This window comes from Oncorhynchus clarkii, unplaced genomic scaffold (assembly GCF_045791955.1).
Source record: "Oncorhynchus clarkii lewisi isolate Uvic-CL-2024 unplaced genomic scaffold, UVic_Ocla_1.0 unplaced_contig_5668_pilon_pilon, whole genome shotgun sequence".
Taxonomy (NCBI): domain Eukaryota; kingdom Metazoa; phylum Chordata; class Actinopteri; order Salmoniformes; family Salmonidae; genus Oncorhynchus; species Oncorhynchus clarkii.
In genome coordinates, this window is record NW_027257937.1 from 333,706 (window position 1) to 360,767 (window position 27,062).

Sequence of the window (27,062 nt, forward strand, 5' to 3'; positions counted from 1 at the left end):
GTGATCTGTGGATGTAGTTTAGTCTTAGCTGAGACATTATATAAAGTCAGTGATCTGTGGATGTAGTTTAGTCTTAGCTGAGGCATTATATAGAGTCAGTGATCTGTGGATGTAGTTTAGTCTTAGCTGAGACATTATATAAAGTCCGTGATCTGTGGATGTAGTTTAGTCTTAGCTGAGACATTATATAGAGTCAGTGATCTGTGGATGTAGTTTAGTCTTAGCTGAGACATTATATAGAGTCAGTGATCTGTGGATGTAGTTTAGTCTTAGCTGAGACATTATATAGAGTCAGTGATCTGTGGATGTAGTTTAGTCTTGGCTGAGACATTATATAGAGTCAGTGATCTGTGGATGTAGTTTAGTCTTAGCTGAGACATTATATAGAGTCAGTGATCTGTGGATGTAGTTTAGTCTTAGCTGAGACATTATATAGAGTCAGTGATCTGTGGATGTAGTTTAGTCTTAGCTGAGACATTATATAGAGTCAGTGATCTGTGGATGTAGTTTAGTCTTAGCTGAGACATTATATAGAGTCAGTGATCTGTGGATGTAGTTTAGTCTTGGCTGAGACATTATAAAGAGTCAGTGATCTGTGGATGTAGTTTAGTCTTAGCTGAGACATTATATAGAGTCAGTGATCTGTGGATGTAGTTTAGTCTTAGCCCCCCCCGTAGTGCCACAAAGCATATATGCATGTCATAAGCTATGGCAAAATGTTTTTAAAATGCTACATTTTCTCTAAGCCTCATGGCAAAATGTGTTGAGTTGCAGGAAATTAGCTGCTGTGGTGAGACTTCAGGAGTTAATCCAGATATAGTGTGTCATGTATGTGCGCTAGTGGGTTGTAATGGACTTTAGAAGTGGGGGTGTCTCTTCTCTAACAGTTGAGCAAAGCTCAAACTAACATTGAAAAACAACCTCGCATGTGAAGAAAACAATGTAAATAGCAAAGAAACACGAGGACAACATCACATTTGAGTAGACTTTCCGGTAAATTCCACCAATTTCTATGCCTGTGAACATGAATCTTTGAGCACCTCACTCACAGTGCTCACTGCGCCCCAGGTGCTGTCGCTGCGTGAGTCATTGAAATAGAATGAATAGAAAGGGAGTCGCCATTCATGTCAACGATGGCATTATAAGTGGATTTATAAATGCACTAGATTACTTTTTGGGGTGGTTTGAAGCCACCGTGCCGCCATCTTGGTAATCCCATCACTGTTGTAAAACTATCGTGGAAGCTATAGAAATGCATTTTTTTATGTCTACATTTACTTTTATCACTTTATTCTATTACAGACACCTTAACCCGGCACAGCCGGAAGAGGACTGGCCACCCCTCAGAAACCTGGTTCCTCTCTAGGTTTCTTCCTAGGTTTTTAGCCTTTCTAGGGAGTTTTTCAAAGCCGCCGTGCTTCTACATCTGCATTGCTTGCTGTTTGGGGTTTTAGGCTGGGTTTCTGTACAGCACTTTGTGACATCGGTTGATGCAAAAAAAAAAAATGTATTGATTGATTGAGGTTTTAAAACTTTAAAACTATATTATGTGAGCTAAACATTAAAATACAAAATAAAAAAAATACATTAAAACATTTTCCTTAAAATATAATTGTTAGAGATGACTAAAGATACTGTCCACACTACAACAACAAAAAATACTTAAATACATGTAAATTTGTCCTTGAAACATTTTATTGAAATACTGTAGAATTCCATTCATTCCTATGGAGGACTGCTCCTTCTGGGGAGTTCCAATATGGCCGACCGGTGGCTTCAAAGCCTCTCATTGGCTAATACATAGCATCAGCAATCCAGGGTTTATATACATCATTTGAGTGTAGTCATTGGAGTTTTGACACCATCCTATGACCTCTCCAGGTACAGACTGTCAGTATTAGGTGAGACCCAGGCATGCTGTTTTATCATTCATGAAGGACTTCATGCTCTCCTTACTTCTTACTATTTATCTACCAATGACTTCATGCTCTCCTTACTTCTTACTATTTATCTACCAATGACTTCATGCTCTCCTTAATTCTTACTATTTATCTACCAATGACTTCATGCTCTCCTTACTTCTTACTATTTATCTACTAATCACCATATTCTTTCCTTACTGATTTGAATGCCCTGCCCACTTCCCTTTACTCCTCCTCCACTGCGACCAATCAAGCCAGAAGTAGAAAAGAGCAGACGCTCTGAGCTATCCAACCAGGAACAAGACTATACTGCCACTACTACTGCAACTCAGTAGACAGAACTCCTGACAGTCAGTGTTCTGTCTGGGAGTGTTCAGAGTCAGTGTTCTGTCTGGGAGTGTTCAGAGTCAGTGTTCTGTCTGGGAGTGTTCAGAGTCAGTGTTCTGTCTGGGAGTGTTCAGAGTCAGTGTTCTGTCTGGGAGTGTTCAGAGTCAGTGTTCTGTCTGGGAGTGTTCAGAGTCAGTGTTCTGTCTGGGAGTGTTCAGAGTCAGTGTTCTGTCTGGGAGTGTTCAGAGTCAGTGTTCTGTCTGGGAGTGTTCCCAGTCAGTGTTCTTTCTGTGAGCGTTCCCAGTGTTCCAACATGGTTCTGAACATTCCAGGTGTGGTTGCCATGGCAGTGTTCTATCTGCTGGTCCTGGGGACAGGTTTGTGGGCAGCACGGAAGTCCAGGGCTATGGAGAAGAAAAGTACGGGAGACAAGACAGAGATAACCTTACTGGGAGACAGGAATATCGGCCTGCTTGTGGGAATATTCACCATGACTGGTAGGTGAGGTGTGGCCATGTCTTTAGATCTGTGTAATGCTTTATAACTATATTCTCTATTACTGTATTCACACTGTACCTGTATAACTATACTCTCTATTACTGTATTCACACTGCACCTGTACCTTTACAACTATACTCACTATTACTGTATTCACACTGTACTATACCTGTACAACTATACTCTCTATTACTGTATTCACACTGTACTGTACCTTTACAACTATATTCTCTATTACTGTATTCACACTGTACTGTACCTTTACAACTATATTCTCTATTACTGTATTCACACTGTACCTGTACAACTATACTCTCTATTACTGTATTCACACTGTACCTTTACAACTATACTCTCTATTACTGTATTCACACTGTACCTTTACAACTATACTCTCTATTACTGTATTCACACTGTGCCTTTACAACTATACTCACTATTACTGTATTCACACTGTACCTTTACAACTATACTCACTATTACTGTATTCACACTGTACCTTTACAACTATACTCTCTATTACTGTATTCACACTGTACCTGTACAACTATACTCTCTATTACTGTATTCACACTGTACCTTTACAACTATACTCTCTATTACTGTATTCACACTGTACCTTTACAACTATACTCTCTATTACTGTATTCACACTGTACCTTTACAACTATACTCTCTATTACTGTATTCACACTGTACCTGTACAACTATACTCTCTATTACTGTATTCACACTGTACCTGTACAACTATACTCTCTATTACTGTATTCACACTGTACCTGTACAACTATACTCTCTATTACTGTATTCACACTGTACCTTTACAACTATACTCACTATTACTGTATTCACACTGTACCTTTACAACTATACTCACTATTACTGTATTCACACTGTACTATACCTGTACAACTATACTCTCTATTACTGTATTCACACTGTGCCTTTACAACTATACTCTCTATTACTGTATTCACACTGTACCTTTACAACTATACTCTCTATTACTGTATTCACACTGTACCTTTACAACTATACTCTCTATTACTGTATTCACACTGTGCCTTTACAACTATACTCACTATTACTGTATTCACACTGTACTGTAGAGACAGTATAGATCATTCCTTACCTTTGGACAAACAGCGTGTTTGTGTGTGTGTGTGTGTGTCCTGCAGCTACGTGGGTTGGAGGAGGCTTTATCGTAGGGATAGCAGAGGTTGTCTATAACCCTAACCTGGGTCTGGTCTGGGCTTTCATGCCCCTACAGAGCTCCGTCTCCTTCATCATCGGTAAGACGCACACACGCATGCACACACGCACACACACACACACAAAGTTTAATATTTCACAATCAGAAATAATCATTGGAAAATGTAAAAATATCAAAGTTTCCAATATTTAAAGTGACGGGACGTTGTTGTGCTGAACCACACATCCCAGTCTGTAGTTTTTACTGACCTTCAATTCATTCAGATATTCTACACACCAAACCTTATCGGCTTGTTATTGGTGCACTGTTTATTTTATCTCTCTCTCTCTCTCTCTCTCTCTCTCTCTCTCTCTCTCTCTCTCTCTCTCTCTCTCTCTCTCTCTCTCTCTCTCTCTCTCTCTCTCTCTCTCTCCCTCTTCTCCCCGTCTCTCTCTCCCCTCCCTGCCCCTTCTCTCCCTCCTTTCTCACTTCCCCCTCTCTCTCCACCCCCTCCCTCCTCTCTCTCCCCCCCTCTCTCTCCGTCCACCCCTCCCCCCCTCTCTCACTCCCCCTCTCTCTCTCCCTGCCTCCCTCCTCTCACTCCCCTCTCTCTCTCTCACCCCCCCCTCTCTCCCTCTTCTCCCTGTCTCTCTCTCCCCTCCCTCCCCCCTCTCCACCCCCTCCCTCCTCTCTCTCCGTCCACTCCCTCCCCCCTCTCTCACTCCCCCCTCTCTCTCTCACTCCCTCCTCTCCATCGCCTCTCTCCCTCTCACTCCCCCCCTCTCTCTCCCTCCTCTCTCTCTCCACCCCTCTCTCCACCCCTCACTCCTCCCCCCCCCCCCCCCTCTTTTATCTCAGGTGGTATATTCTTTGCCAAGCCGATGAGGGAGAAGAAGTATGTTACTATGATGGATCCCTTCCAGATCAAGTATGGGAGAGTAGTGAGTGGAGCTCTGGTGTTCCCTGCCCTTGTAATGGATGCACTGTGGGTCGCCTGCACACTCGTCGGACTAGGTGATATGTACAACAAAACAACGGCAGCAAAAGAAACAACTGTTTCAAAAACACACAACACACGTAACCCCTGGTAAACACAAAAGTACAAAATCATTCGCTGCACACAAAACACACACATACGCAGAGTGCAGTTGAATCTCAACCGCAGGTCACTGTCTGGTGTTCCAAAACAGGAGCCACATTCCACCCTGTTTCGAACAACTTAGATAAACAGACACACAGTCATTCAGCCTCTAGCCGGTCTTGGACACCATTACATCTCTGTTAAGGTGTGTCAAGTCACTGGACCCATCCATAGTGACACCCTATTCTCTATATGTTCCCAATGGGCCCCGGTCCAAAGTACTGCTCTATATAAGGGAGAGGGTACCATTGTAGACACAGCCATTCTTTCCTGATGGACCTGTCAGGGTTGTCTTTATGTAGGTTCAACTCTTTAATTCACCCTTATTTTACCAGGTAAGTCGACTGAGAACACGTTCTCATTTGCAGCAATGACCTCGGGAATAGTTACAGGGGAGAAGAGGAGGGGGATGAATGAGACAATTGTAAACTGGGGATTATTAGGTGACCGTGATGGTTTGAGGGCCAGATTGGGAATTTAGCCAGGACACTGGGGTTAACACCCCTACTCTTGCGATAAGTGCCATGGGATCTTTAATGACCACAGAGAGTCAGGACACCCATTTAACGTCCCACCCGAAAGACACCCTACACAGGGCAATGTCCCCAATCACTGCCCTGGGGGATTGGGATATTTTTTTTAGACCAGAGGAAAGAGTGCCTCCTACTGGCCCTCCAACACCACTTCCAGCAGCATCTGGTCTCCCATCTAGGAACTGACCAGGACCAACCACGCTTAGTTTCAGAAGCAAGCCAGCAGTGGTATGCAGGGTGGTATGATGCTGGCACAAGTTGGTGAGATGCTGGACCCAGGTCGGTTCTAGACAGAGTAACCTGGGGAATAGTTACACAACGCCCCAGCTTGGTGAGATGCTGGACCCAGGTCGATTCTAGATAGAGTAACCTGGGAAATAGTTACACAAGGCCCCAGCTTGGTGAGATGCTGGACCCAGGTCGGTTCTAGATAGAGTAACCTGGGGAATAGTTTCACAACGCCCCAGCTTGGTGAGATGCTGGACCCAGGTCGGTTCTAGATAGAGTAACCTGGGGAATAGTTTCACAATGCCCCAGCTTGGTGAGATGCTGGACCCAGGTCGGTTCTAGATAGAGTAACCTGGGGAATAGTTACTCAATGCCCCAGCTTGGTGAGATGCTGGACCCAGGTCGGTTCCAGATAGAGTAACCTGGGGAATAGTTACACAACGCCCCAGCTTGGTGAGATGCAGGTTTGTTCTAGATGGAGTAATTTGATCAGGGAGGGGAAACAGGTCAGGTGGGTTTTTTAATTACCACTTGTTGAAACTCAGTCATGCTTCATTCTAGCTGGCGTGTGAAGAATGTTGTTTGTTACTTCAAGCCCGGTAAGCAGGGCTCTTCACACTTCCAGTACAACGGCGAGGGACCAACTCAGTTTAACCTGGTTTTACAGTTTTTATCTGTGGTGCCACAAAACTGTGTTAGCCCGCTGAGCTAAAAGTGTGTGTGTGTGTGTGTGTTTGTGCTGCAGGTGGCACCATGAGTGTAATTTTGGACCTGCCCTACTCCTACTCTGTTGGGATTTCTGCAGTGGTGGCCATCATCTACACTCTACTGGGAGGACTCTACTCTGTAGCCTACACCGATGTCATCCAGCTCATCCTCATCTTCTTCAGTCTGGTGAGTGACAGGCGGCCATTTTGAATCCAATCCAGTCTGGTGAGGGACAGGCGGCCATTTTGAATCCAATCCGGTCTGGTGAGGGACAGGTGGCCGATTTGAATCTAAACCAGTCTGGTGAGTGACAGGCGGCCATTTTGAATCCAATCCATTCTGGTGAGGGACAGGCGGCCGATTTTAATCTAAGCCAGTCTGGTGAGGGACAGGTGGCCATTTGAATGTAAACCAGTCTGGTGAGTGACAGGCGGCCGATTTGAATCTAAACCAGTCTGGTGAGGGACAGGCGGCCATTTTGAATCTGAACCAGTCTGGTGAGGGACAGGCGGCCATTTTGAATCTAAACCAGTCTGGTGAGTGTAAGGCCGTGGAAACATTGTCCAAGTATTTTGGATGGAGCCAACACCTTTTTCAATAGGAGTGATCTGTTGTCGGATGATTGACAACGGAGATAATTGCCCAACAAAAAACACACAAACGGTCTGTCTTTTAACAGATGGAACTCATCTGAACATAGTTGACTACAGATGTACTTTTGATGTACGAAAACATAAAATGATCATTATCATATACAATTTAATGTATGCTCATGTGTCTCATTGTGGCTGCACCCGAAGACAGGAGTTAATCATAATTTAATTTGGTATTTTCTGTCTCTGCTGCCAGTGGCTGTGTGTCCCGTTCCTCATGGCCAACCCAGTGGTGGGTGACATCACCCAGACAGCCTTCAACCACACCTACCAGGCCCCCTGGCTGGGACACATGGAGAAGGGGAAGGTCTTCAAGTGGGTTGATGACTTCTTATTGGTGGTGAGATCAACTGATTCATTTGTTAATGTGTTAAATAAGTCAAGTAAGTTAGATAAGGATGGAATAAGCATTTGATAAGTAAAACATATGCATACTCCTCTATATTACAGTCATATCACCAGTCTCTCCTCTCCTCTATATTACAGTCATATCACCAGTCTCTCTCCTCTCCTCTATATTACAGTCATATCACCAGTCTCTACATTACAGTCATATCACCAGTCTCTACATTACAGTCATATCACCAGTCTCCTCATTACAGTCATATCACCAGTCTCTACATTACAGTCATATCACCAGTCTCCTCATTACAGTCATATCACCAGTCTCTACATTACAGTCATATCACCAGTCTCTCCTCTCCTCTATATTACAGTCATATCACCAGTCTCTCTCCTCTCCTCTATATTACAGTCATATCACCAGTCTCTTCTCTCCTCTACATTACAGTATTATCACCAGTCTCTCTCCTCTCCTCTACATTACAGTCATATCACCAGTCTCTCCTCTCCTCTACATTACAGTCATATCACCAGTCTCTACATTACAGTCATATCACCAGTCTCTCTCCTCTCCTCTACATTACAGTCATATCACCAGTCTCTACATTACAGTCATATCACCAGTCTCTTCTCTTCTCTACATTACAGTCATATCACCAGTCTCTCTCCTCTCCTCTACATTACAGTCATATCACCAGTCTCTACATTACAGTCATATCACCAGTCTCTCTCCTCTCCTCTACATTACAGTCATATCACCAGTCTCTCTCCTCTCCTCTACATTACAGTCATATCATCAGTCTCTCCTCTCCTCTACATTACAGTCATATCACCAGTCTCTCTCCTCTCCTCTACATTACAGTCATATCACCAGTCTCTACATTACAGTCATATCACCAGTCTCTACATTACAGTCATATCACCAGTCTCCTCATTACAGTCATATCACCAGTCTCTACATTACAGTCATATCACCAGTCTCCTCATTACAGTCATATCACCAGTCTCTACATTACAGTCATATCACCAGTCTCTCCTCTCCTCTATATTACAGTCATATCACCAGTCTCTCTCCTCTCCTCTATATTACAGTCATATCACCAGTCTCTTCTCTCCTCTACATTACAGTATTATCACCAGTCTCTCTCCTCTCCTCTACATTACAGTCATATCACCAGTCTCTCCTCTCCTCTACATTACAGTCATATCACCAGTCTCTACATTACAGTCATATCACCAGTCTCTCTCCTCTCCTCTACATTACAGTCATATCACCAGTCTCTACATTACAGTCATATCACCAGTCTCTTCTCTTCTCTACATTACAGTCATATCACCAGTCTCTCTCCTCTCCTCTACATTACAGTCATATCACCAGTCTCTACATTACAGTCATATCACCAGTCTCTCTCCTCTCCTCTACATTACAGTCATATCACCAGTCTCTCTCCTCTCCTCTACATTACAGTCATATCATCAGTCTCTCCTCTCCTCTACATTACAGTCATATCACCAGTCTCTCTCCTCTCCTCTACATTACAGTCATATCACCAGTCTCTCTCCTCTCCTCTACATTACAGTCATATCACCAGTCTCTCCTCTCCTCTACATTACAGTCATATCACCAGTCTCTCTCCTCTCCTCTACATTACAGTCATATCACCAGTCTCTTCTCTCCTCTACATTACAGTCATATCACCAGTCTCTCTCCTCTCCTCTACATTACAGTCATATCACCAGTCTCTCTCCTCTCCTCTACATTACAGTCATATCACCAGTCTCTACATTACAGTCATATCACCAGTCTCTTCTCTCCTCTATATTACAGTCATATCACCAGTCTCTACATTACAGTCATATCACCAGTCTCTACATTACAGTCATATCACCAGTCTCTACATTACAGTCATATAACCAGTCTCTCTCCTCTCCTCTACATTACAGTCATATCACCAGTCTCTACATTACAGTCATATCACCAGTCTCTACATTACAGTCATATCACCAGTCTCTCTTCTCTCCTCTCCATTACAGTCATATCACCAGTCTCTCCTCTACATTACAGTCATATCACCAGTCTCTTCTCTCCTCTCCATTACAGTCATATCACCAGTCTCTACATTACAGTCATATCACCAGTCTCTCCTCTCCTCTACATTACAGTCATATCACCAGTCTCTCCTCTCCTCTACATTACAGTCATATCACCAGTCTCTCTCCTCTCATCTACATTACAGTCATATCACCAGTCTCTCTCCTCTCATCTACATTACAGTCATATCACCAGTCTCTCTCCTCTCCTCTATATTACAGTCATATCACCAGTCTCTCCTCTCCTCTACATTACAGTATTATCACCAGTCTCTCCTCTCCTCTATCATACAGTCATATCACCAGTCTCTCCTCTCCTCTATATTACAGTCATATCACCAGTCTCTTCTCTCCTCTACATTACAGTATTATCACCAGTCTCTCTCCTCTCCTCTACATTACAGTCATATCACCAGTCTCTCCTCTCCTCTACATTACAGTCATATCACCAGTCTCTACATTACAGTCATATCACCAGTCTCTCTCCTCTCCTCTACATTACAGTCATATCACCAGTCTCTACATTACAGTCATATCACCAGTCTCTTCTCTTCTCTACATTACAGTCATATCACCAGTCTCTCTCCTCTCCTCTACATTACAGTCATATCACCAGTCTCTACATTACAGTCATATCACCAGTCTCTCTCCTCTCCTCTACATTACAGTCATATCACCAGTCTCTCTCCTCTCCTCTACATTACAGTCATATCATCAGTCTCTCCTCTCCTCTACATTACAGTCATATCACCAGTCTCTCTCCTCTCCTCTACATTACAGTCATATCACCAGTCTCTCTCCTCTCCTCTACATTACAGTCATATCACCAGTCTCTCCTCTCCTCTACATTACAGTCATATCACCAGTCTCTCTCCTCTCCTCTACATTACAGTCATATCACCAGTCTCTTCTCTCCTCTACATTACAGTCATATCACCAGTCTCTCTCCTCTCCTCTACATTACAGTCATATCACCAGTCTCTCTCCTCTCCTCTACATTACAGTCATATCACCAGTCTCTTCTCTCCTCTACATTACAGTCATATCACCAGTCTCTCTCCTCTCCTCTACATTACAGTCATATCACCAGTCTCTCTCCTCTCCTCTACATTACAGTCATATCACCAGTCTCTACATTACAGTCATATCACCAGTCTCTCTCCTCTCCTCTACATTACAGTCATATCACCAGTCTCTCTCCTCTCCTCTATATTACAGTCATATCACCAGTCTCTACATTACAGTCATATCACCAGTCTCTTCTCTCCTCTATATTACAGTCATATCACCAGTCTCTACATTACAGTCATATCAACAGTCTCTACAGTGCCTTGCGAAAGTATTCGGCCCCCTTGAACTTTGCGACCTTTTGCCACATTTCAGGCTTCAAACATAAAGATATAAAACTGTATTTTTTTGTGAAGAATCAACAACAAGTGGGACACAATCATGAAGTGGAACGACATTTATTGGATATTTCAAACTTTTTTAACAAATCAAAAACTGAAAAATTGGGCGTGCAAAATTATTCAGCCCCTTTACTTTCAGTGCAGCAAACTCTCTCCAGAAGTTCAGTGAGGATCTCTGAATGATCCAATGTTGACCTAAATGACCAATGATGATAAATACAATCCACCTGTGTGTAATCAAGTCTCCGTATAAATGCACCTGCACTGTGATAGTCTCAGAGGTCCGTTAAAAGCGCAGAGAGCATCATGAAGAACAAGGAACACACCAAGCAGGTCCGAGATACTGTTGTGAAGAAGTTTAAAGCCGGATTTGGATACAAAAAGATTTCCCAAGCTTTAAACATCCCAAGGAGCACTGTGCAAGCGATAATATTGAAATGGAAGGAGTATCAGACCACTGCAAATCTACCCAGACCTGGCCGTCCCTCTAAACTTTCAGCTCATACAAGGAGAAGACTGATCAGAGATGCAGCCAAGAGGCCCATGATCACTCTGGATGAACTGCAGAGATCTACAGCTGAGGTGGGAGACTCTGTCCATAGGACAACAATCAGTCATATATTGCACAAATCTGGCCTTTATGGAAGAGTGGCAAGAAGAAAGCCATTTCTTAAAGATATCCATAAAAAGTGTTGTTTAAAGTTTGCCACAAGCCACCTGGGAGACACACCAAACATGTGGAAGAAGGTGCTCTGGTCAGATGAAACCAAAATTGAACTTTTTGGCAACAATGCAAAATGTTATGTTTGGCGTAAAAGCAACACAGCTCATCACCCTGAACACACCATCCCCACTGTTAAACATGGTGGTGGCAGCATCATGGTTTGGGCCTGCTTTTCTTCAGCAGGGACAGGGAAGATGGTTAAAATTGATGGGAAGATGGATGGAGCCAAATACAGGACCATTCTGGAAGAAAACCTGATGGAGTCTGCAAAAGACCTGAGACTGGGACGGAGATTTGTCTTCCAACAAGACAATGATCCAAAACATAAAGCAAAATCTACAATGGAATGGTTCAAAAATAAACATATCCAGGTGTTAGAATGGCCAAGTCAAAGTCCAGACCTGAATCCAATCGAGAATCTGTGGAAAGAACTGGAAACTGCTGTTCACAAATGCTCTCCATCCAACATCACTGAGCTCGAGCTGTTTTGCAAGGAGGAATGGGAAAACATTTCAGTCTCTCGATGTGCAAAACTGATAGAGACATACCCCAAGCGACTTACAGCTGTAATTGCAGCAAAAGGTTGCGCTACAAAGTATTAACTTAACGGGGCTGAATAATTTTGCACGCCCAATTTTTCAATTTTTGATTTGTTAAAAGGGTTTGAAATATCCAATAAATGTCGTTCCACTTCATGATTGTGTCCCACTTGTTGTTGATTCTTCACAAAAAAATACAGTTTTATATCTTTATGTTTGAAGCCTGAAATGTGGCAAAAGGTCGCAAAGTTCATGGGGGCCGAATACTTTCGCAAGGCACTGTACATTACAGTCATATCACCAGTCTCTCTCCTCTCCTCTACATTACAGTCATATCACCAGTCTCTACATTACAGTCATATCACCAGTCTCTACATTACAGTCATATCACCAGTCTCTCTTCTCTCCTCTCCATTACAGTCATATCACCAGTCTCTCCTCTACATTACAGTCATATCACCAGTCTCTTCTCTCCTCTCCATTACAGTCATATCACCAGTCTCTACATTACAGTCATATCACCAGTCTCTCCTCTCCTCTACATTACAGTCATATCACCAGTCTCTCCTCTCCTCTACATTACAGTCATATCACCAGTCTCTCTCCTCTCATCTACATTACAGTCATATCACCAGTCTCTCTCCTCTCATCTACATTACAGTCATATCACCAGTCTCTCTCCTCTCCTCTATATTACAGTCATATCACCAGTCTCTCCTCTCCTCTACATTACAGTATTATCACCAGTCTCTCCTCTCCTCTATATTACAGTCATATCACCAGTCTCTCTCCTCTCGTCTACATTACAGTCATATCACCAGTCTCTACATTACAGTCATATCACCAGTCTCTACATTACAGTCATATCACCAGTCTCTCCTCTCCTCTACATTACAGTCATATCACCAGTCTCTACATTACAGTCATATCACCAGTCTCTACATTACAGTCATATCACCAGTCTCTACATTACAGTCATATCACCAGTCTCTCCTCTCCTCTACATTACAGTCATATCACCAGTCTCTACATTACAGTCATATCACCAGTCTCTACATTACAGTCATATCACCAGTCTCTCCTCTCCTCTACATTACAGTCATATCACCAGTCTCTCCTCTCCTCTACATTACAGTCATATCACCAGTCTCTACATTACAGTCATATCACCAGTCTCTACATTACAGTCATATCACCAGTCTCTACATTACAGTCATATCACCAGTCTCTCCTCTCCTCTACATTACAGTCATATCACCAGTCTCTCCTCTCCTCTACATTACAGTCATATCACCAGTCTCTACATTACAGTCATATCACCAGTCTCTCCTCTCCTCTACATTACAGTCATATCACCAGTCTCTACATTACAGTCATATCACCAGTCTCTCCTCTACTCTACATTACAGTCATATCACCAGTCTCTCCTCTCCTCTACATTACAGTCATATCACCAGTCTCTCTACTCTCCTCTACATTACAGTCATATCACCAGTCTCTCTTCTCTCCTCTACATTACAGTCATATCACCAGTCTCTCTTATCTCCTCTACATTACAGTCATATCACCAGTCTCTTCTCTCCTCTACATTACAGTCATATCACCAGTCTCTACATTACAGTCATATCACCAGTCTCTACATTACAGTCATATCACCAGTCTCTCCTCTCCTCTACATTACAGTCATATCACCAGTCTCTCCTCTCCTCTACATTACAGTCATATCACCAGTCTCTCCTCTCCTCTACATTACAGTCATATCACCAGTCTCTCTACTCTCCTCTACATTACAGTCATATCACCAGTCTCTCTTCTCTCCTCTACATTACAGTCATATCACCAGTCTCTCTTATCTCCTCTACATTACAGTCATATCACCAGTCTCTTCTCTCCTCTACATTACAGTCATATCACCAGTCTCTCTACTCTCCTCTACATTACAGTCATATCACCAGTCTCTTCTCTCCTCTACATTACAGTCATATCACCAGTCTCTCTCCTCTCCTCTACATTACAGTCATATCACCAGTCTCTTCTCTCCTCTACATTACAGTCATATCACCAGTCTCTCTCCTCTCCTCTACATTACAGTCATATCACCAGTCTCTCTCCTCTCCTCTACATTACAGTCATATCACCAGTCTCTCCTCTCCTCTATAATACAGTCATATCACCAGTCTCTCTCCTCTCCTCTACATTACAGTCATATCACCAGTCTCTCTCCTCTCCTCTCCATTACAGTCATATCACCAGTCTCTACATTACAGTCATATCACCAGTCTCTCTCCTCTCCTCTACATTACAGTCATATCACCAGTCTCTACATTACAGTCATATCACCAGTCTCTACATTACAGTCATATCACCAGTCTCTCCTCTCCTCTACATTACAGTCATATCACCAGTCTCTACATTACAGTCATATCACCAGTCTCTCCTCTCCTCTACATTACAGTCATATCACCAGTCTCTACATTACAGTCATATCACCAGTCTCTACATTACAGTCATATCACCAGTCTCTCCTCTCCTCTACATTACAGTCATATCACCAGTCTCTACATTACAGTCATATCACCAGTCTCTACATTACAGTCATATCACCAGTCTCTCCTCTCCTCTACATTACAGTCATATCACCAGTCTCTCCTCTCCTCTACATTACAGTCATATCACCAGTCTCTACATTACAGTCATATCACCAGTCTCTACATTACAGTCATATCACCAGTCTCTACATTACAGTCATATCACCAGTCTCTCCTCTCCTCTACATTACAGTCATATCACCAGTCTCTCCTCTCCTCTACATTACAGTCATATCACCAGTCTCTACATTACAGTCATATCACCAGTCTCTCCTCTCCTCTACATTACAGTCATATCACCAGTCTCTACATTACAGTCATATCACCAGTCTCTCCTCTACTCTACATTACAGTCATATCACCAGTCTCTCCTCTCCTCTACATTACAGTCATATCACCAGTCTCTCTACTCTCCTCTACATTACAGTCATATCACCAGTCTCTCTTCTCTCCTCTACATTACAGTCATATCACCAGTCTCTCTTATCTCCTCTACATTACAGTCATATCACCAGTCTCTTCTCTCCTCTACATTACAGTCATATAACCAGTCTCTACATTACAGTCATATCACCAGTCTCTACATTACAGTCATATCACCAGTCTCTCCTCTCCTCTACATTACAGTCATATCACCAGTCTCTCCTCTCCTCTACATTACAGTCATATCACCAGTCTCTCCTCTCCTCTACATTACAGTCATATCACCAGTCTCTCTCCTCTCCTCTACATTACAGTCATATCACCAGTCTCTACATTACAGTCATATCACCAGTCTCTACATTACAGTCATATCACCAGTCTCTCCTCTCCTCTACATTACAGTCATATCACCAGTCTCTACATTACAGTCATATCACCAGTCTCTCCTCTCCTCTACATTACAGTCATATCACCAGTCTCTACATTACAGTCATATCACCAGTCTCTACATTACAGTCATATCACCAGTCTCTCCTCTCCTCTACATTACAGTCATATCACCAGTCTCTACATTACAGTCATATCACCAGTCTCTACATTACAGTCATATCACCAGTCTCTCCTCTCCTCTACATTACAGTCATATCACCAGTCTCTCCTCTCCTCTACATTACAGTCATATCACCAGTCTCTACATTACAGTCATATCACCAGTCTCTACATTACAGTCATATCACCAGTCTCTACATTACAGTCATATCACCAGTCTCTCCTCTCCTCTACATTACAGTCATATCACCAGTCTCTCCTCTCCTCTACATTACAGTCATATCACCAGTCTCTACATTACAGTCATATCACCAGTCTCTCCTCTCCTCTACATTACAGTCATATCACCAGTCTCTACATTACAGTCATATCACCAGTCTCTCCTCTACTCTACATTACAGTCATATCACCAGTCTCTCCTCTCCTCTACATTACAGTCATATCACCAGTCTCTCTACTCTCCTCTACATTACAGTCATATCACCAGTCTCTCTTCTCTCCTCTACATTACAGTCATATCACCAGTCTCTCTTATCTCCTCTACATTACAGTCATATCACCAGTCTCTTCTCTCCTCTACATTACAGTCATATAACCAGTCTCTACATTACAGTCATATCACCAGTCTCTACATTACAGTCATATCACCAGTCTCTCCTCTCCTCTACATTACAGTCATATCACCAGTCTCTCCTCTCCTCTACATTACAGTCATATCACCAGTCTCTCCTCTCCTCTACATTACAGTCATATCACCAGTCTCTCTACTCTCCTCTACATTACAGTCATATCACCAGTCTCTCTTCTCTCCTCTACATTACAGTCATATCACCAGTCTCTCTTATCTCCTCTACATTACAGTCATATCACCAGTCTCTTCTCTCCTCTACATTACAGTCATATCACCAGTCTCTCTACTCTCCTCTACATTACAGTCATATCACCAGTCTCTTCTCTCCTCTACATTACAGTCATATCACCAGTCTCTCTCCTCTCCTCTACATTACAGTCATATCACCAGTCTCTTCTCTCCTCTACATTACAGTCATATCACCAGTCTCTCTCCTCTCCTCTACATTACAGTCATATCACCAGTCTCTCTCCTCTCCTCTACATTACAGTCATATCACCAGTCTCTCCTCTCCTCTATAATACAGTCATATCACCAGTCTCTCTCCTCTCCTCTACATTACAGTCATATCACCAGTCTCTACATTACAGTCATATCACCAGTCTCTCTCCTCTCCTCTCCATTACAGTAATATCACCAGTCTCTACATTACAGTCATATCACCAGTCTCTCTCCTCTCCTCTACATTACAGTCATATCACCAGTCTCTCTACTCTCCTCTACATTACAGTCATATCACCAGTCTCTTCTCTCCTCTACATTACAGTCATATCACCAGTCTCTCTCCTCTCCTCTACATTACAGTCATATCACCAGTCTCTACATTACAGTCATATCACCAGTCTCTCTCATCTCCTCTCCATTACAGTCATATCACCAGTCTCTACATTACAGTCATATCACCAGTCTCTCTCCTCTCCTCTCCATTACAGTCATATCACCAGTCTCTACATTACAGTCATATCACCAGTCTCTCTCCTCTCCTCTACATTACAGTCATATCACCAGTCTCTTCTCTCCTCTACATTACAGTCATATCACCAGTCTCTACATTACAGTCATATCACCAGTCTCTCCTCTCCTCTACATTACAGTCATATCACCAGTCTCTTCTCTCCTCTACATTACAGTCATATCACCAGTCTCTACATTACAGTCATATCACCAGTCTCTTCTCTCCTCTACATTACAGTCATATCACCAGTCTCTTCTCTCCTCTACATTACAGTCATATCACCAGTCTCTCTCCTCTCCTCTCCATTACAGTCATATCACCAGTCTCTCCATTACAGTCATATCACCAGTCTCTCTCCTCTCCTCTACATTACAGTCATATCACCAGTCTCTCTCCTCTCCTCTACATTACAGTCATATCACCAGTCTCTCCTCTCCTCTACATTACAGTCATATCACCAGTCTCTTCTCTCCTCTACATTACAGTCATATCACCAGTCTCTCTCCTCTCCTCTCCATTACAGTCATATCACCAGTCTCTCCATTACAGTCATATCACCAGTCTCTCCTCTCCTCTACATTACAGTCATATCACCAGTCTCTCCTCTCCTCTACATTACAGTCATATCACCAGTCTCTTCTCTCCTCTACATTACAGTCATATCACCAGTCTCTCTCCTCTCCTCTCCATTACAGTCATATCACCAGTCTCTCCATTACAGTCATATCACCAGTCTCTATCCTCTCCTCTCCATTACAGTCATATCACCAGCCTCTACATTACAGTCATATCACCAGTCTCTCTCCTCTCCTCTCCATTACAGTCATATCACCAGTCTCTCCTCTCCTCTATAATACAGTCATATCACCAGTCTCTCTCCTCTCCTCTACATTACAGTCATATCACCAGTCTCTCTCCTCTCCTCTCCATTACAGTCATATCACCAGTCTCTACATTACAGTCATATCACCAGTCTCTCTCCTCTCCTCTCCATTACAGTAATATCACCAGTCTCTACATTACAGTCATATCACCAGTCTCTCTCCTCTCCTCTACATTACAGTCATATCACCAGTCTCTCCTCTCCTCTATAATACAGTCATATCACCAGTCTCTCTCCTCTCCTCTACATTACAGTCATATCACCAGTCTCTCTCCTCTCCTCTCCATTACAGTCATATCACCAGTCTCTACATTACAGTCATATCACCAGTCTCTCTCCTCTCCTCTCCATTACAGTAATATCACCAGTCTCTACATTACAGTCATATCACCAGTCTCTCTCCTCTCCTCTACATTACAGTCATATCACCAGTCTCTCTACTCTCCTCTACATTACAGTCATATCACCAGTCTCTTCTCTCCTCTACATTACAGTCATATCACCAGTCTCTCTCCTCTCCTCTACATTACAGTCATATCACCAGTCTCTACATTACAGTCATATCACCAGTCTCTCTCATCTCCTCTCCATTACAGTCATATCACCAGTCTCTACATTACAGTCATATCACCAGTCTCTCTCCTCTCCTCTCCATTACAGTCATATCACCAGTCTCTACATTACAGTCATATCACCAGTCTCTCTCCTCTCCTCTACATTACAGTCATATCACCAGTCTCTTCTCTCCTCTACATTACAGTCATATCACCAGTCTCTACATTACAGTCATATCACCAGTCTCTCCTCTCCTCTACATTACAGTCATATCACCAGTCTCTTCTCTCCTCTACATTACAGTCATATCACCAGTCTCTACATTACAGTCATATCACCAGTCTCTTCTCTCCTCTACATTACAGTCATATCACCAGTCTCTTCTCTCCTCTACATTACAGTCATATCACCAGTCTCTCTCCTCTCCTCTCCATTACAGTCATATCACCAGTCTCTCCATTACAGTCATATCACCAGTCTCTCTCCTCTCCTCTACATTACAGTCATATCACCAGTCTCTCTCCTCTCCTCTACATTACAGTCATATCACCAGTCTCTCCTCTCCTCTACATTACAGTCATATCACCAGTCTCTCCTCTCCTCTACATTACAGTCATATCACCAGTCTCTTCTCTCCTCTACATTACAGTCATATCACCAGTCTCTACATTACAGTCATATCACCAGTCTCTTCTCTCCTCTACATTACAGTCATATCACCAGTCTCTTCTCTCCTCTACATTACAGTCATATCACCAGTCTCTCTCCTCTCCTCTCCATTACAGTCATATCACCAGTCTCTCCATTACAGTCATATCACCAGTCTCTCTCCTCTCCTCTACATTACAGTCATATCACCAGTCTCTCTCCTCTCCTCTACATTACAGTCATATCACCAGTCTCTCTCCTCTCCTCTACATTACAGTCATATCACTATTCTCTCTTCTATCTTCCAACCATTTATTTTCTCTACTGCTCAAAACTCTTTGCTCCACCTTGATAAGGAGGAATCAATATGCAATACACTCGTTCATTACAAACTGAGTCAAGACTTTGAGTGACGTTCAGTTGTGTAATAGCAAAAGAGACTGAACAGCTGAATCCCCGTACCGTTGGAATGGCAGCACTCTCTCACATCCTATCAAAGCTCCCTCCTCTCATGCCATGAGATATTCAAGTATTTTTTCCACTAACATGACACAGCACTTTCCACAGACGCTTTCACCCTCATTAAGGACATGGTCTTGTGTTAACCATGACCCAGGAGTTTCTACAATCTCAACCAGTGTTGGCACCATCTTATCTTGTTGTTGTTAGGCCATGCAACCTATCTGTGGTTTCCAGTCTCAAGCTTTCTAACAGACAGTCCCCCAAAAACCACAAACAGCCCTTTCCTCAACTTCACCATGACTCTACAATACAAAAAACATCCTGGAGACTCAAGGCCTCATTCTACTTCTCCTTAAACAACACAAACAGAACTTATTAATGTAAGTCATTTAGCAGGGACTCTTATCCAGAGGGACTTACAGGAGCCGTAAGGGCTAAGTGCCTTGCTCAAGGGCACCTCGGCAGATTTATCACCTAGTCTGCTCAGGGATTCAAACCTTAACAGCGATTCTACCTGCCACCATTTCACAATCTAACAACCTCCTTTATGTTCTTGTCATCCTCCTTGTCATCTTCCATTTCTCCTCGGTCTCCTTATCCTCCCCCTCCTATTCTCCCTCCCTCCCCTCCTCCCTTTCTCCTCCCTCCTCTCCGTCATCTCCTCCCCTCTCTCCTCAGGCGTTGGGTAGCTTGTCTTTCCAGTGTTTCCACCAGAGGACGCTTTCTGCCTCTTCCTCGTTTAACGCCCAGGTCACCTGCTTCGCGGCTGCTGCCATGGTCCTCATCCTGGGGATCCCCTCTGTCCTGGTCGGGGCTGTAGCCGCTTCCACAGGTAATAAAGTACAAAAAGGTTTTCCAATCCCGGAGCGGACAAGGTGAATCATCTGTTGTTGTGCCCTTGTGCAAGGCACTGAAACCCTTATTGCTCCAGGGGTGAAATGGTCGTCTCTGACCCCAACTCTCCGCCGGCGTCTCGGGGGGAGTTGGGATATGTAGATAAAAACACATTTGATTTTTTATTTCACCTTTATTTAACCAGGTAGGCTAGTTGAGAACACCTTTATTTAACCAGGTAGGCTAGTTGAGAACACCTTTATTTAACCAGGTAGGCTAGTTGAGAACACCTTTATTTAACCAGGTAGGCTAGTTGAGAACACCTTTATTTAACCAGGTAGGCTAGTTGAGAACACCTTTATTTAACCAGGTAGGCTAGTTGAGAACACCTTTATTTAACCAGGTAGTCCAGTTGAGAACACCTTTATTTAACCAGGTAGGCTAGTTGAGAACACCTTTATTTAACCAGGTAGGCTAGTTGAGAACACCTTTATTTAACCAGGTAGGCCAGTTGAGAACACCTTTATTTAACCAGGTAGGCCAGTTGAGAACAAGTTCTCATTTACAACTGTGACCTGACCAAGATAAAGCAAAGCAGTGTGACAGAAACAACACAGAGTTACACATGGAATAAACAAAACATAGTCAATAATACAATAGAAAAAAAGTATATATACAGTGTGTGCAAATTAGGTAAGATAAGGGAGGTAAGGCAATAAACAGGCCATAGTGGCGAAATATTTACAATATAGCAATTAAACACATGTTCTCTTGTTCAAGAATAACGGACAAATATAAGCACCTCCAAGTTAATATTATTAAAGGGGATATAAAGTTTCAGAGAAGAAGAGTTGTGTGTCGTTGACTGGTTTGTCTGTTATCTGATGTCCGTATACTGCTCCTATCATCTACCTCACATCCTGAACCATAACACACTCCAATCTAGTGGCCGTGTCCTGGTGTTGTGGCTAGAGTGCATGTTTTGTTATTACTCTCTGTGGAGCACGAGATCCTTTGAATACATCTGGTTTCCCTGCAGCTCACATGAGCGGATTGCAAAATGAAAGAATTTAAATAACTCATACGCATGTTTATGCTTTTAGACTTCATCAAAGTGCGATTGTCAAAATGACCAAACTTTATTGAGACTTTCCTGGTGTGTCTCCAGACTGGAACCTGACATCGTACGGGTCTCCGTCTCCGTATGAGCGCAACGAGACGGGATTGGTGCTCCCCATCGCCCTGCAGCACCTGGCTCCGCCCTACGTGTCTGTCATCGGCATCGGGGCCATCGCCGCCGCAGTGATGTCATCCGTGGACTCTGGCCTGCTCAGCTCCGCCTCCATGTTCTCCTCCAACATCTACAAGAACATCATTCGGAAGCAGGTGAAGAGTTGGGTGCAGGCTTTTGTTCTATCCCATCACTTACACCTCATTCTAATAAATTGGTGTGTGACGAGATACTCAATACAGTAGAGGTGACTAAGGAATTTAGGTCTGTTTTCCCATACACAGATTAATAAACCTACTAGTCCAGAACTGAAACACATTCTCAATGGAGATGATGATCCATTATGTTCATTAGTCCTGTTCTAGGTCATAGGTCATGTATCAGAAAATCACCACTAAATGCATAAATAAGTGTTTTTTTCCTATTTCATAAATTTTTGGGACATTGGCAAGACATTTTTCAATTCCCATTTGAAAACATTGCATTGGGTTCTATAGTGTACTGGCATTTTGGGACAAATAGCCTAACTCCGTGCTCCCTCTTGTGACTTCTCTGAGTATTACACCACAGGGCTGTTCAAGCTCTTCTGACTTCTCTGAGTATTACACCACAGGGCTGTTCAAGCTCTTCTGACTTGGATAATTATGACTGCTGTGCCTCCATCTTGGATCTGTCCTGACCACTGTGCCTCGGTCTTGGATCTGTCCTGACCACTGTGCCTCCATCTTGGATCTGTCCAGCCCACTGTGCCTCCATCTTGTATCTATCTCTCCTCTAGGCCTCAGACAGGGAGATACAGTGGGTGATCCGTGTGTCGGTGGTGGTGGTGGGGCTGTGTGGGATGGCCCTCACTCTCCTCCACAACAGTACCTATGCCCTGTGGATCCTGGCGTCTGATCTCTCCTACACCATCATCTTCCCTCAGCTCATCTGCGTCCTCTTCTTCCAGGTGTGTGTGTGTGTGTGTGTGTGTGTGTGTGTGTGTGTGTGTGTGTGTGTAACATGCAGAGGTGATATTGTGTGGGCCTTATCTTTTCCCTGCATCACAAACATGGTGGTGTGTCACTAGCCTGAGTGCCAGTCTGTTTGTGATGTCGTCATGCCAACTCACTCATCATCATGCCAAATGGTCGGCTTGACATCTAGAGATGGCAAGAGCACAAACCGGCCCTAGCCACAAAGCGTCTCAGAGTAGGAGTGCTGATCTAGGATCAGGCCCCAACCTGTCCATATCATCTTATTCATTATGATCAGGTTCCAACCTGTCCATATCTAAATCATTATGATCTAGGATCAGGTTCCAACCTGTCCATATAATCTCATTAATTATGAACTAAAAGGCTAAACTGATCCTAGATCAGAACTCTTACTCAGAGAGGCTTTGTGGATACAGGCCCAGGTTATAATTCGTCTGGCTACCCAGAGTCCTTGCTCCAGCCAAACGCTAGGCCACACCCACAGATGTTAGTTTATTCTCCACAATGAGTCTGGATCTGAGTACCTCCCCGATTCTTCACCGAATGTGAACACATTCAGGGCCGTCTGATTAGTCCAGAAACCAATGGGTTGGACCAGAACCAAAACACATGTGGGTAAAACAGCGGTTTGAAAATGTGTAATTGGCTTTGATACTCTGATGAGTTATTTTACTGCTGCTCTTTAATTATTTGTTACTTTTATTTCTTTACTTTAAAAACAAAACTGCATTATTGGTAAAAACTTCTTAGAGCTGTAATCCCGTTAACGGGATCGATATGACAACAGCCAGTGAAAGTGCAGGGCGCCAAATTCAAACAACAGAAATCTCATAATTAAAATTCCTCAAACATACAAATATTTCACACCATTTTAAAGATACACTTCTTCTTAATCCCACCACAGTGTCCGATTTCAAAAAGGCTTTACAGCGAAAGCACCACAAACGATTATGTTAGGTCACCGCAAAATAACAGAAAAACTGGCATTTTTCCAGCCAAAGACAGGAGTCACAAAAATCAGAAATAGAGATACAATTAATCACTAACCATCACTTCATCAGATGACACTCATAGGACTTCATGTAACACAATACATATATGTTTTGTTCGATTAAGTTCATATTTATGTCCAAAAACCTCAGTTTACATTGGCACTATGTTCAGAAATGCCTCTAAAATATCCAGAGAAATTGCAGAGAGCCACATCAAATAACAGAAATATTCATCATAAACTTCGATGAAAGATACATGTTTTACATAGAATTAAAGATAAACTTGTTCTTAATGCAACCGCTGTGTCAGATTTCAAAAAAGCTTTACGGCAAAAGTACAACATTCAATAATCTGAGAACAGCGTTCAGCCACAAAAGGAAGCCATACAGTTACCCGCCAAATTGTGGAGTCAACAAAAGCCATAAATAGCATTATAAATCTTCACTTACCTTTGCTGATCTTCGTTGGAATGCACTCCCAGGACTCCCACTTCCACAAGAAATGTTTGTTTTGTACGGTAATGTCCATCATTTATGTCCAAATAGCTACTATTGTTAGCGCGTTTGGTAAAACAAATCCAAAGTCAGGAAGCGCGGTCACTAAAAGCAGAAGAAATTTCAAAAAGTTCCCATAACAGTCAGTAGAAACATGTCAAACGATGTATTGAATCAATCTTTAGGATGTTTTTAACATAAATCTTCAATAAATGTTCCTCCCGGAGAATTCCATTGTCTTCAGAAGTGCGATGGAACAGAGCTCCCTCTCACGTGAACACGCATGGTCAGCTCATGATAGACCTTACTCATTCCCCTCTCCTTCGCCCCCACTTCACAGTAAAAGCATCAGACAAGGTTCTAAAGACTGTTTACATCTAGTGGAAGCCGTAGGAAGTGCAAACTGACCCATATCCCACTGTGTATTCAATAGGCGATGAGTTGAAAACCTACAAACCTCAGATTTCCCACTTCCTGGTTTGATTTTTTTCTCAGGTTTTTGCCTGCCACATGAGTTCTGTAATACTCACAGACATCATTCAAACAGTTTTAGAAACTTCAGAGTGTTTTCTGTCCAATACTAATAATAATTTGCATATATTAGCAACTGGGACTGAGGAGCAGGAAGTTTACTCTGGGCACCTTTTCATCCAAGCTACTCAATACTGCCCCTGCAGTAAGTTAGCATTTCAATGTATTCGGCGCATGTGACAAATACAATTGGATTTGATCCAATCGCTGATGACCCTGTTTTGCACAATGCCCCTCATTGTCCCTCGTCCCCACAAACGACTTCAACGATGGCACTGGAACTAAAGTATGTAGGAAACGACAGAGCAGAAAAATAAGTTAGTGTGAGTCATCAGGCTAGGCTAGAATATCACTTCTTCAAAACAAATCTCTTCATCTTCCAACAGGTCTCCAACGGCTATGGAGCCGTGGTGGGATACCTCGTAGGGGGCCTGATGAGACTCCTCTGTGGGGAGCCCATCTTCAACCTCGCCCCTGTCCTCCACTTCCCTGGATGCACCCTGGAGGACGGCGTCTACGTCCAGCGCTCCCCCATCAGGACCATATGTATGCTTCTGGCCCTGGCGGCCATCTTGGGTTTCTCCTGGCTGGCTCAGCTGATGTTCAATAAGGTCTGGTTGCCCGAGAGGTGGGATGTGTTCCAGGTAAAGTTCCAGACTTTGCCACTTGGTGGCGCCAGAGAGATGAAAGAGAAGGAGGAGGATGGTGCAGTCTCTGAGCCAATGCTTGACACCACAAAGTGTTAAAGTTTTGATCTACCTACTTTTACAGGCCGGTTTCCCAGACACTTCCCTGGACTACAAAGCACTTTGTTTTGGTGCATATTTTTTGTTTATTGGACAAGATAGAGAAAGGAAAGATTTATTGAACATCCAAATCATTCTAAAGAAGGCTATTTAAAATCGATTGTGTAGCTCAATTAAGTTACTTATATGATTTGAACATAAAGAGTGAAAAAGGCTGTAACATCGGTACCACCGACTTGCATTGGATTTGTTCCACAAAAGCATGGATTGCGGTCGTACCTTGTCCATAGACTGATTACAGGGTAAGGCAATCAATCCTATTATGTCATTTGGGTGAACTCTCTCTTTAGTCTAGGAGTAGGCTTAATGATCTGTGTCTGGGAAACTTCATTACCTCATCCCCAGATTACCTCATCCCCACCAGATTACCTCATCCCCACCAGATTACCTCATCCCCACCAGATTACCTCATCCCCACCAGATTACCTCATACCCACCAGATTACCTCATCCCCACCAGATTACCTCATCCCCACCAGATTACCTCATACCCACCAGATTACCTCATCCCCACCAGATTACCTCATCCCCACCAGATTACCTCATCCCCACCAGATTACCTCATCCCCAATCCTAACCAGAGCCATTAAGGGGTGAAACTAAGATCAGACCTCTTATCAGTGGTTATTTAGAGGCAATTTCTAGCCTACCTACTCCTCATATCATACTGAAAGTTATGTGATGCTCACTTGAGAGGATCTTGGTGATAACATTTTATATACACTTTGAAATAAACAATTTCCCTTCCTATTCATAGTTAAAATGGTCATGGTGAATTGATTTACAAGCCTTGTTGTGAAAATGTATCTTTTTCTCAATTTGGGGAAACTGTTTTTTACATCTTCACTGTTGTTGTAAAGATATCTGTGGTTTAAAGGGTTGGATGATTCAGCGTCACTTGGAGAACAAGGAGCTCCAGGAAAGCCGAAGCCCACTAGGAGGGAGGGGTATACTACCCCATTATACTAGTAGGGGGGGGGGGGTATACTACCCCATTAAAGTATACTACCCCATTACAGGAGGAGTTTGAGACCACCTTCCTGAACGACCAGGCCAAGCACCACGCCTCCATCAGGCTCCTCAGCTGTAGTGGCGGGGGAAGGAGCGCTCAGGATCCATTCTGAGGACCAACTGTTCTGGGAGAGACCAGCTCTCTTTAAAAGGGATGGGCTACATCCAAACCATAGAGGATCCAG

The 27,062-nt window shown here is 43.1% G+C and overlaps 1 protein-coding gene across 1 annotated transcript; it reads left to right on the forward strand.

Annotated features, from left to right (window-relative positions):
• The first annotated feature begins 2,562 nt into the window (after positions 1-2,562).
• LOC139393738 (high-affinity choline transporter 1-like) lies at positions 2,563-26,019 on the forward strand. Its single transcript, XM_071142092.1, has 9 exons — positions 2,563-2,746; positions 3,926-4,039; positions 4,798-4,953; positions 6,587-6,735; positions 7,399-7,542; positions 20,680-20,833; positions 22,004-22,221; positions 22,845-23,015; positions 25,448-26,019. The coding sequence occupies exons 1-9, from the start codon at positions 2,563-2,565 to the stop codon at positions 25,805-25,807; spliced, it is 1,650 nt and encodes a 549-aa protein (XP_070998193.1). The 3' UTR covers positions 25,808-26,019.
• Positions 26,020-27,062: the final 1,043 nt, after the last annotated feature.

Excerpts from the sequence above, each read along its gene's own strand:
- LOC139393738 (XM_071142092.1), top strand. The coding sequence starts at position 2,563 with ATGGTTCTGAACATTCCAGGTGTGGTTGCCATGGCAGTGTTCTATCTG. Across the intron at positions 7,543-20,679 it reads TTGATGACTTCTTATTGGTG|GCGTTGGGTAGCTTGTCTTT; the intron begins GTGAGATCAACT and ends CTCTCTCCTCAG. Across the intron at positions 23,016-25,447 it reads TCTGCGTCCTCTTCTTCCAG|GTCTCCAACGGCTATGGAGC; the intron begins GTGTGTGTGTGT and ends ATCTTCCAACAG.